General features: G+C 49.0%; 1 protein-coding gene across 1 annotated transcript in view; it reads left to right on the top strand.

Moving 5' to 3' along the window:
• The window catches only part of LOC129715492 (uncharacterized), a 64,767-nt gene that overhangs the window by 27,004 nt on the left and 25,429 nt on the right, over positions 1-12,334 (top strand). The window contains exons 10-13 of the mRNA XM_055665371.1: positions 3,873-3,992; positions 4,742-4,958; positions 6,704-6,837; positions 10,624-10,821. Of these exons, the coding sequence (XP_055521346.1) occupies positions 3,873-3,992; positions 4,742-4,958; positions 6,704-6,837; positions 10,624-10,821 (669 nt within the window). The remainder of the gene's footprint in view (positions 1-3,872; positions 3,993-4,741; positions 4,959-6,703; positions 6,838-10,623; positions 10,822-12,334) is intronic.

Raw genomic sequence — 12,334 nt, 5'->3', positions numbered from 1 at the left:
GAACCCTGGTTCAGTGCAGTGACTCGTGCAGCACGACGGGAGTGTCGTAGAGCTGAGCGAAAGTGGAGGAAGGACAGGCTACAGGTTTCACTTCAAATTCTCAGGGATTGTTGGCGTCACTACCAAAACAGTGTTAAAAAGGCCAAGAGAGAGTACCTGTCTAAAATTATTGTGTCAAAGTGTAACAACCCTCGTGTGCTATTTGAAATCATTGACTCTGTTCTAAATGCCCCGCAGCCTGTCTGTCTGGAAGCTTCACCTGAAATGTGTAATGACTTCCTGCACTTTTTTGTTGATAAGGTTGTTTCCTTAAGGGCTAACATTTCAGCACCTGCCTCTGACCCTTCTATTTCGGTCCCTTGCCTGGTGGTATTCAACAAGTTTGAGCCTGTGACTATATCGTATTTAAAGGATGTGGTTTCCCATATTAAGCCATCGGGTTCTCCATGTGATGCGGTCCCTCCACATCTTTTTAAGGAGGTTTTCTCTAGTATAGGGCAGTCGGTTCTTACCATTATTAACAGCAGCTTGTGTTCTGGGGTTGTCCCCGTGAGTTTTAAGCATGCGGTAGTGCAACCACTGCTTAAGAAACCTGGCCTGGATCAATCTGTTCTGGCCAATTTTAGACCCATCTCGAAATTGCCTTTTATTTCTAAATTACTGGAGAGAGTTGTTTATGCTCAGCTAAAACTATTCCTGGAGGAGCATGATATTCGGGAGATCTTCCAGTCTGGATTTAAAACCATGCACAGCACGGAGTCAGCATTGCTAAGGGTTTTTAACGATATCCTCCTGGCTAATGATTCTGGGGATTGTGTGGTTCTTGTCCTGCTGGACTTGTCTGCCGCCTTTGATACGGTGGACCATAATATCTTATTATCTCGGCTACAGCAGTTAGTGGGCATCTGCGACAGTGCCCTGGGATGGTTCAGGTCCTATCTGGCAGAGAGAACCATGTGTGTTAGCCTTGCTGGGTTTGAATCCTCTTCCGCTCCCCTGTCATATGGGGTTCCACAGGGTTCGATTCTGGGGCCCCTGCTTTTCTCGCTGTACATACTTCCTCTGGGTTCCATCCTTAGAAAGCATGGCATCTCCTTCCACTGTTATGCAGATGATACCCAGCTTTATTTGCCGCTGAGGGGGGAAGATGCCTTTTCTGTAAAATCGCTTCTGTCTTGTTTTGATGACATTAAGTCCTGGTTGGCCCTAAACTTTCTTGGATTTAATGAAAAGAAGACAGAGGTGATTTTATTTGATCCCAATGGCTGCCGTGAACCTCCATTTGTTGATTTAGGTCCATTGTCAAGGTACGTGAAGCCAACAGTTGTGAACCTGGGTTTTAGGATGGACAGTGACTTTAAATTAGATCGCCAAATATGCGCGGTGGTTAAGTCCAGCTTCTTTCACCTAAGGAAGCTGGCGAAGGTGAAGCCCATTCTCGAGCGGCAGCATTTTGAGACAGTAATCCATGCCTTTATTACATCTAGGCTGGATTACTGGATTACTACGCGCTCTATTTTGGTGTTGCTCGTTCTTCACTGGCTCGTCTCCAGTTGGTTCAGAATGCTGCTGCTCGCCTTTTAACAGGGGCTCGAAAGAGGGAGCACATATCGCCAATTCTGGCCTCCCTACACTGGCTCCCGGTGCACTTTCGGGTTCATTTTAAGTTACTGTTATTTGTTTTTAAATCTCTGAATGGGCTCGCCCCGCCTTACCTCTCTGAGCTGCTCCCCCCATACACTCCTGCCCGGTCCCTCAGGTCAGCTGGTCAGCTGCTCCTGGAGGTACCGAGGTCTAGTCGGAGGCTCAGAGGGGATAGAGCCTTCTCTGTTGCTGCTCCGGCACTCTGGAACACCCTGCCGCTGCACATCAGACAGGCCCCCTCACTGTCCATCTTCAAATCCAGTGTTAAAACGCATTTGTACTCCCTGGCTTTTGACCATGCCTGAGGCTTTGCTTCTGTTTGTGGTGTTTTTGATGTTTCTTTATTTTACATGTCTTTTCCTACTATTTCTTTTGATTGTTATTTTGGGTGTGTATTAACTTTTTTGTCAATGATTAGTGATGTACAGCACTTTGTTGCAGCTATGTTTGTTTTTAAAGTGCTCTATAAATAAAATTATTATTATATTATTATTATTATTATTTAGAACGGAGACGAGGAAACACTTTTTCTCACAGAGAGTGGTGAGTCTGTGGAATTGTCTGCCTCGGAGGGCAGTGGAGGCAGGTTCTCTGGATGCTTTCAAGAGAGAGCTAGATAGGGCTCTTAAAAAAAGCGGAGTCAGGGGATATGGGGAGAAGGCAGGAACGGGGTACTGATTGGGGATGATCAGCCATGATCACATTGAATGGCGGTGCTGGCTTGAAGGGCCGAATGGCCTCCTCCTGCACCTATTGTCTATTGTCTGTTGTTTCTATGCTGGAGGAATATCCTCCATGGAGGCTGCCTGACCTGCTGAGTTCCTCCAGCACTTTTCTTACATCCATGACTCTGGCCACTTTGGTGAGCTCTGGGCCTTTTGAAACCTGAGGATGAGGTGAGGATCCCCTGATCACTGTATCTACAGAAGATGCAGCAGCCCAGCATTGTCCCCGAGCATTTTGCACTCTTCCCTCCAGTCTGAAAGTACTTGTTCACCACATTTTTAATGATCAGTCCCGGAGTCGTGTATGTCCGAGTTCCCACCGCCTAATAATCTGGGGTAGTTCAGTAGGACATAGAACAATTCAACACAAAAACTGGCACTATATTGAACTCAGCCTACACTTGATCCACATCCCTCCATTCCTTGCATATCCCTGAGGTCATCAGTGACAGGATCAGAATTAGGCCATTCGGCCCATCACATCTACTCTGCCATTCAATCATGGCTGATCTATCTCTCCCTCCATCTCACCATAACCATCGACACCCTTACTAGTCAGGAATCTATCTCTGCCTTAAAAATCTCCATTGACTTGGACTCCACAGCATTCTGCAGCAACGAATCCCACAGATTCACCTCCCTCTGACTAACGAAATTCTTCCCCCATCTGCTTCTTTAAGGAAGGTCCTTTAATTCTGAGGCTGTGACCCCCACCTGGTTTTTTGACACTCCCACTAGTGGAAACACGCTCTCCACATCCATTCTATCCAGGTGTGTCTATCTAAAATCATCTTCAAAACCACTATCGTATCTGCCTCCACCACCTCTCCTGGCAGTGAGTTACAGGCCCCCACCATTCTAAAAAAAACTTGCCCTGCTCATACCCTGTCAAACGTACCTCCTTTAACCTGAAAGCTGTGCCCTCTAGTCTTTGACATTTCCACCCTGGGGAAAAATGTTTTGGCTGCCTACCCAATCTATGCCTCTCATCATTCAACACACGTCAGTCAGATCGCCCCATAGCCTCCGGCACTCCCGAGAAAACAATCTATGTTTATCCGAAGGTACACAAAATTGCTGGAGAAACTCAGCGGGTGCAGCAGCATCTATGGAGCGAAGGAAATAAGCGACGTTTCGGCGTTACAGGGAAAAACTGCTGCACCAGCTGAGTTTCTCCAGCAATTTTGTGTACCTTTGATCTTCCAGCATCTGCAGTTCCTTCTTGAACACTATGTTTAGCTGACCTCTCCTTACAGCCCATGCCCTTGAATCCAGGCAGCATCCTGGTAAACCTGTTCTGCACCCTCTCCAAACGCTGCCAGTTTCTGTAAATATTCATTCAGTCAAATACGTTCCTCTCAAAGAATGGACTCAGTCGAGGCCCGCCCATCATCGCAGGGTGGTGGATGAATCTTCCTCTCGGGCACTTGTGGTTGGGTGGCAGGTTCCTACTCAAGTTGGGAAAGGCTGTGTGTTACTTTTCTCCCCCTCTCCCTCCCTCAGTTGACCGAATTCCATCGAGAAGTGAGTGCAAAGCAGAGTGAGCTGTCGCTGAATGCCATCGAGGCCCGGAATTCATTCTGCAAGCAAAAGATTCGCCTGAATTTCAAGAGGGGACTGCAGGTGGGTGCCAAGGTTGAGTGGAGAACAGACTTCGCTGTACACTGTGGTGAGGTGCCGTACTGTGGGAAGTGGCAGGGGCGGAAATCCTGGAGGGGGACGGGGTGGGGGGGGGGGGGGGGGACACGCCCCCTCCCCCCCCCCCCCCCTGCTTTGAGAGGAGGGGGACAAACCCCCCATCCCCCCATGTTTTGCAATCCAGACTCTATCAGACGCTTTCTAAGGGCTGAATCGTCCCATTTGCGGGGCCTTCAAATCAAACGGCTGCATCGAGGCGATGGAGGCTCCCGATGTTGAAGCCCCCGCCGGTCGATGAAAGGGATGAAAGTAGAGTGCGTGGCTTCTTTAACAAAGCCCTTGGTCTGATCGCCATTTAAATTGCGTCCCAAGCCGCTGAGAGGGATCTCCCAACGCCGGAGCACCATCACCCGGCGAGAAGGGCCTGAAACATCGGGCCTCTGTAGCGGCGACTGCGGAGGCCTCAATAGGCCCGACTATGGGTGGACAAGTGGATGGGGACTGGACTTTGTGCCTTGCCTCACAGTGGGAACCATTGTGGGGGGATGTTTTTACGTTTTAATGTTAAATTTCTTCTTTAATGTTATGTTGTATTTTAGTATTAGTGTGCTGCAAGGACATCTGAATTTCCCCTGAAAAGGGGATTAATAAAATATTTATTATTATTATTAAATGGCGCCACCCGCCACAGTGCAAGAACTAGTGTGAGTGCCGGTTCGCTTTGGTGTGTTTAGGATCTGAAGTGCCAGGCCAGGGATGAAGATACGGAAAGCGATGAGGAGCTGGGGGAGAGTGATGAGGAGGATGAGGATGAGGATGTATTGGAGGAACATTTCCACACGGAATCACTCCTCCCTGTCTTTACTGTTAGCTCCACCGAGTACCTCAAGCTGAGGGACATGCTTCAACGGGACGGCCCTCCGCGCGTGTTCCACAACATCGAGGACACAGGTCAGATCTCGCTGGGTCCGTTGCCCCGTTCACCGGGCGGGTGTGGGAGGGGTTGGGGTTTATTATTGTCCCATGTACTGAGGCTCAGTGAAAAACCTTGTTTCACACACTATCCACTTAGATCAGGTGATACTAAACATAAGTACCAGAGTCGGAAACGTCACCTGTTCATACCCTCCAGACATGTACAGTGAAAAACTGTTGTTGCCTGCTGTCCAGTCAGCAGAAAGACTATACGTGGTTACAATGAAACTGTCCACAGTGTACAGACACAGGTTAAAGGGAATAACCTTTAATGCAATTAAAGATAGTCTGAAGGTCTCCAATGAGGTAGATGGGAGGTCAAACAAGATTCTAGCCCATCACTACATCACAGTGTATAACTAGTACAATAAAACATATAATACTTAATTTAATAATACGATAAAATATTGCACATTTGTACTCACTAATTATCAGAAGAATCAGAATCACACTTTATTCGCCAAGTATGTTTTGCAACATACGAGGAATTTCATTGGCTAGGTCAGTCATACAATTAAAATCAACAGATCACTCAAAAACACATTTTAACATGAACATCCACCACAGTGACTCCTACACATTCCTCACTGTGATGGAAGGTGAAATAAAGTTCGTCCATCCCTTAGTTCTTCCTCGGTCGTGGGCCTCGAGCCCCCGGTGACGGGATGATCTTGATTCCCGTAGTCGGTGGCGTTCAGGCCCTCCGCGTCGAGGCGATCCGCTCCTGCATCGGGGGGATGTCAGCTCCCCGCACCGGGCGATCAAACCTCGCGTCGGGGCTGGTCGAACCTTCCGCGTCGTTGGAGCTCCCGACTCGGGAGCCCTTGATGTTGATTCCACGGTGGTCGCGGTGGGAGCGATCCCAGGCAAGGGACCCGCTCCGATGTTAAGTCCACGCCCCGCGGTGGGGATCACGACAGTCCGAGGCGGCTTCCAGCTCCATCAATGGTAGGCCGCAGAGCCTGGAGAATGTGATCCGAAAATTGATCACATCTCCGGCAAGGTACAAACCTGAAAAAACAGTTTCCCCCTCCCCCCACATAAAACAAACTGAAGAACATTAAAACAAACTTTTAACAAATTAAAAAATAACAAAAAGATGAAAAAACGAACAGACTGCCGGCAGGGCTGCCATCGCCCCGGCGCGACTATCATGAAATATAATTGTCAAGCAAGTAAAGAAAAAGACGGTAGTCATGTGTTTACCAATTTACAAGTAATTACCGACTTACCAAATGCCACCAGTGAGAAGTTTGCCAATAATTGCCACAAAGGGTCAGGCGTAATATGTGTTTGGGGGTCTGAAGCAACTCTTGTCCGGGTGTCTTCTGCTGATCTGTGGCACCACAGCCACTATGTGACAGCCGGCTCAGGATTCCACTGAACCAGAGGAGGTCCGTGTTTCCTCCTTTAGTTTTCAGATATACAAGAAGTTAAAGAAGGTTGAATCTTCACATAAATCATTATCTTATCTACCGCAACCTTCGATTCTGTAAAATCCCCTTTATTTAATATGAGGTGCTGTTAAATTCCCCGCTAGTTAAAATTCCCCGCTGTTTATTTGGGCTTTTTTGTACAGAGGTAGCACGGCACCCCTGTTTGAAACACGAGGTGCTGTTCCTAGAAGCAGTGTGGGAAGGGTGTGAGCAGTGGAGTGCGTGGGCTGGGGAGTGGACGGGGGGAGGGTTGTTGCAGGGAGACTGATACTTGGTGTTCTGCAGAGATCCCAGCGGTGCAGAGGTTTGTCCACCGGACCACCCTGGCCAGGCAGGCGCTGGGCACCGAGGTGGTGGTCCGTGATCTGGCCAGCTTCATCAGCCACATCGTCACCTACCTGACCAACCGCAGAGCCCAGGTACGACAACCACAGATACAATTATGACTTTTAATAGATGTTTGCGTGGGTGTATGGAAGTGTTTTAGAGGAAAATAGGACCAAATGCAGACCAACCCACAATGCCAACTTGGTTGGTTGGCATGGATAAGATGGACCAAAGAGCCTGTTTTTTGTCTGGTTTAGTATAATTTAGAGATACAGCGCGGAAACAGGCCCTTCGGCCCACCGAGTCCATGAAGACCAGCGATCCCCGCACACTAACGCTATCCTACACACTAGGGCCGATTTACAAAAGCCAATTAACTTGCAAACCTGTATGTCTTTGGGACATGGGAGGAAACTGGAGCATCTGGAGAAAACCCACGCAATCACAGGGAGAACGTGCAAACTCCACACAGACAGCGACCATAGTCAGCGTGGAAGCCGGGACTCTGGCGCTGTGAGGCTGCAACTCTACTGCTGCGCCACCGGGGGGGCAGGAGGAACCTGTTGGAATGAGACCAGAGCCACTGTGTGCTGTAATGGCCCAGCCCTCACCTGCTCAACTTCAGCCACCATTTTAAAGTGGTGTGTGCAGTTCGGGTCACCCCCATTACAGAAAAAGTGTGAAGGCTTTGCAGAGATTCTTGATTAGCAAAGGGCTATGGGGAGAAGACGGGCAAATCATCCCAGGAATGAGATGGTTAACGTTTGATGATGAGCGTTTGACGGCACTGGGCCTGTACTCGCTGGGGTTTAGAAGGATGAGGGGGTACCTCATTGAAATAGTGAAAGGCCTGGATGTGGAGAGGATGTTTCCACTCGTGGGAGAGTCTAGAACCAGAGGCCATTAAAGGACGTTCTTTCAGGAAGGAGATGAGGAGGAATTTCTTTAGTCAGAGGGTGGTGAATCTGTGGAATTCTTTGTCACAGAAGGCTGTGGAGGCCAAGTCAGTGGATATTTTTACGGCATAGATAGACAGATTTTTGATTAGTATAGGTGTCAGAGGTTATGGGGAGAAAGGAGGAGAATGGGGGGTTAGGAAGGAGAGATAGATCAGCCATGATTGTATGGCGAAGTAGACTCGATGGGCCGAATGGCCTAAATCTGCTCCTATCACTTATGAATTTATATGAGAAGAGGAATAACAGACTGCGACATGGATTGGAGGTTATTAGCTGCAAGGTTGGGCAAACTTAGGTTCTGATCTCTGGCGTGTCGGAGGTTGTGGGGAGACCTGATAGGTGTGTCAAATGATGAGAGGCATAGGTAGGGTAGACAGTCAGAATCTTTCCTCAGGGTGGAAATGTCAAAGGCTAGCAGGAATAGTTTTAAAGGTGAGAAGTAAAAAAATTAAAAGAGATGTGTGGGACAGGTTTTTTGCCACAGTGGAAGGGAGGGGAGAGATATGGGGAAGGGGAGAACACACTGTCTGAAGTACTGATGGAGGCAGATATGATAGGGGCCTTTAGATAGGCATGGATATGTACAAAGAGGGATATGGATCACGTGCAGGCAGATGAGATTACTTTAACTTGGCATCATGTTCGACACTGACAGACCTATTCATGTGGTCATAAGTGATAGGGGCAGAATAGACAATAGGTCATTCTGCAGGAGTAGGCCATTCGGCCCTTCGAGCCAGCACCACCATTCAATGTGATCGTGGCTGATCATCCCCAATCAGTACCCCGTTCCTGCCTTCTCCCCAATATCCCCTTACTCCGCTATCTTTAAGAACCCTATCTAGCTCTCTCTTGAAAGTATCCAGAGAACCGGCCTCCACCGCCCTCTGAGGCAGAGAATTCCACAGGCTCACAACTCTGTTGAATTTGGCCATTTGGCCCATCAAGTCTGCTCTGCCATTCAATCATGGCTGATCTATCTCTCCCTACTAACCCCATTCTCCTGCCTTCTGCCCATAACCTCTGACACCCGTACTAATCAAGAATCTATCCATCTCTGCCTTAGAAATATCCATTGACAGCCTTCAGTGGCGAAGAATACCACAGATTCACCACCCTCTAACGAAAGACTAGTTTAATTTAGTGTATTATTGTCACATGTACCAAGGTGCAGTGAAAAGCTTTTGTTTGCGAGCTATCCAGTCAAAGAAAAGACTGTACATGATTACAATCAAGCCGTCCACATTACACAGACAAAGGGTGCAACATTTAGTATAAGATAAAGTCAGATTAATGATCCTCCAAAGGTCTCCAATGAAGTAGATGGTGGCTCACGACCAGTCTCTAGTTGGTGAGAGGTTGATTCAGTTGCCTGATCTGAAATCTTAATCTGATAACAGCTGGGAAGATACTGTCTCTGAATCTGGAGGTGTGCGTTTTCACACTTCTGTACCTCATGCCTGATGGGAGAGGGGAGAAGAGGGAGTGGCCGGGGTGAGACTGGTCCTTGATTATGCTGCTGGCCTTGCCGAGACAGCGTAAATTGTTTCATATAGTGGATGTGGAGAAGATGTTTCCACTAGTGGGAGAGTCTAGGAACAGAGGGCACAGCCTCAGAATAAAAGGACATACCTTTATAGTGGGGATGAGGAGGAATTTCTTCACCCAGAGGGTGGTGAATCTGTGGAATTCATTGCCACAGACGGCTGTGGAAACCAAGTTATTGGCTGTTTTTAAAGCGGAAAATGACAGGTTCTTGATTAGTAATGGCGTCAAAGGTTACAGCGAGAAGGCAGGAGAATGGAGTTGAGGTCAGCCATGATGAATGGAGCAGACCTGATGGGCCGAATGCAGCGTTAGGGGCGGCATGGTGGCGCAGCGATAGAGCTGCTGCCTCACAGCGCCAGCGACCCAGGTTCGATCCTGACTACGGGTGCTTGTCTGTACGTTCTCCCCGTGACTGCGTGGGTTTTCCCTGAGTGCTCCGGTTTCCTCCCAAACTCCATAAAGTTCTTGGTTAATTGGCTTGTGTAAAATTGTAAATTGTCCCTGTTGTTTGTAAGGTAGTGTTAGTGTAATCGCTGGTCAGCGTGGTCTCGGTGGGCCAAAGGACCTGTTTCCGCTCTGTATCTCCAATGTCAAGACAATGAATTGCCTACATCTGCTTCTATGTTTTATGTTCCTGTGCTGTACAGTTCAGTTTAGTTTATTGTCACGTGTACCGAGGTACAGTGAAGAGTTTTTGTTGCATGCTAACCGGCCAGCAGAAATACAATACATGATTACAATCGAGCTATCCACAGTGTACTGATACATGATAAAGGGAATAACGTTTAGTGCAAGCTAAAGCCAGCAACGTCCGATCAAAGATAGTCCGAGGGTCTCCAATGAGGTAGATAGTAGTTCAGGACTGCTCTATGGTTGTGGTTGGATGATTCAGTTGCCTGGGAAGAAACTGTCCATAAATCACCCTGAAAGGGGCGATCTTATAGAAATGTATAAAATCATGAGTGGAATAGATCGGGTAGATGCGCAGAGTCTCTTGCCCAGAGTTGGGGGAATCGAGGACCAGAGGACATAAGTTGAAGGTTAAGGGGAAAAGATTTAATAGGAATCCGAGGGGTAACTTTTTCACACAAAGGATGGTGGGTGTATGGAACAAGCTGCCAGAGGAGGTAGTCGAGGCTGGGACTGTCCCAATATTTAAGAAACATTTGGCTAGGTACATGGATAGGGCAGGTTTTGAGGGATCTGGGCCAATGGTAGGCAGGTGGGACTAGTGATGTTGGGGGGAATGTTGGGCGGTGTGGGCAAGTTGGGTGAGGGGCCTGTTTGCACACTGTATCACTGTATGGCTATCTAATGTGGAGGTGTGTGTTTTGTCCGTTGAGTGTTCACAGTCTCTCTCCCCCTCTGTAGGCTGCCTCGTGCCAGGCTCTGTTGCGAGGGGCCGTGCAGGACAGTCTGTCCCATGTCCAGGAAATCTTCCAGGAGGTAGTGGAGGACTGCAGCCTCAACGTCCGCGCCTCCTTCACCACCATCAAAACTCAACTAAACGTGGGGAGGAAGGCAGCGCTGAAAAGCAGTGCGGACACAGTCAACCGCTGGGGCTCGAGGGTCAGTCAGCTCTCTGTATCTTCTTGTCCTGGAGTAACTACGCATGGCAGGCAGAATCTCTGGGAAGAAGGAATGGGTGACGTTTCGGGTCGATGTCGGCCTCCACAGAGTCATGAAGCTGCACAGCACCGAAACTGACCCTTCGGCCCATCTTGTCCATGCCAGCCAAGTTGCCATTCTGGGCTAGTCCCATTTGCCCGTATTTAGCACATATCCCTCGAAACCAGAGGTCGGCAGCCTACAGCCCCCGGGCCGAATGTGGCCCTTAACCCAAATCCATCTGGCCCGCAGGCGTATTTTTTCCCCAGTAATTATCCAGCCCATTCGGCCCTTCGAGCCAGCACCACCATTCAATGTGATCGTGGCTGATCATCCCCAATCAGTACCCCGTTCCTGCCTTCTCCCCACATCCCCTGACTCCACTATCTTTAAGACCCCTATCTAGCTCTCTCTTGAAAGCATCCAGAGAACCTGCCTCCACCATCCTCTGAGGCAGAGAATTCCACAGACTCACCCTCACTCCAGGCGCGGGGACGCAAGGAGGCCTGCGCTGGCGGCCGCAATGGCGGAGCCACCGAGCAGCGGCGAGCTCTGCCTGTACCGCATCCTGCGCAAAGCCACCGGCATGGCCGCTTCACTGTTGGGATCGGGGTTGTCAATAGGTCGGGGATGAGTGAGTATGAGTATTGGAGCCACCACCTTCAGGACAGAGCCAAGGCAATGGTCCGTAGGTGCGCCGTGTTCGTGAGCGCCCGTAACGAGGGGCCAGTGCTCCGGGTGACGTCCTCAAAGGGGCGGGATCTATGTGAACACGTGATAGATGTGGCCCGCCATCCGCTCACAGACATGCGTCCCGGCCCCAATGAGGAACAAGGTTGCCCACCCTGCTCTAAACCCTTCCCTTCCACATATCTGTCCAAATGTCTTTTGAAAGTCCTCACTGTATCCACGTTTATTGTTTCCTCTGGCAGCTCATTCGAGATACGGACTACACGCTCAGTGGAAAATGTTTCGTAAATCTCTCCCCTTTCACTTTCAGCCTATGCCCTCTAGTTTTAGAATCCTCTACCCTGTGAAAAATGACTGTGAGCGTTCCCTTTACCTGTGCCCCTCATGATCTTGTACATCCTCAGCGTCCGGCAGTCCAAAGAAAAAAAGTCCCCGCCATTCCAACCTCTCCCGGAAACTCGAGCCCAGGTTACATCCTGGTAAATCTTTCCTGCGGCCTTTCCAACGTTTACGACATCCTCCCTGTGCCTGGGTGAGCGGAACTGCACACAGGGTGGTCAAGCCGATGCTTCAATTCAATGCTTCAATTATATTTTATTGTCACATGTACCTAGGAGATTGAGGGGGGATCTTATAGAAACTTACAAAATTCTTAAGGGGTTGGACAGGCTGGATGCAGGAAGATTGCTCCCGATGTTGGGGAAGTCCAGGACAAGGGGGCACAGCTTAAGGATAAGGGGGAAATCCTTTAAAACCGAGATGAGAAGAACATTTTTCACACAGA

This window comes from Leucoraja erinacea, chromosome 2 (genome assembly GCF_028641065.1).
Source record: "Leucoraja erinacea ecotype New England chromosome 2, Leri_hhj_1, whole genome shotgun sequence".
NCBI classification, from domain to species: Eukaryota; Metazoa; Chordata; class Chondrichthyes; order Rajiformes; family Rajidae; genus Leucoraja; species Leucoraja erinaceus.
The sequence above is the reverse complement of the archived record's forward strand: the minus strand, read 5'-3'. Positions and strand labels throughout refer to the sequence as shown.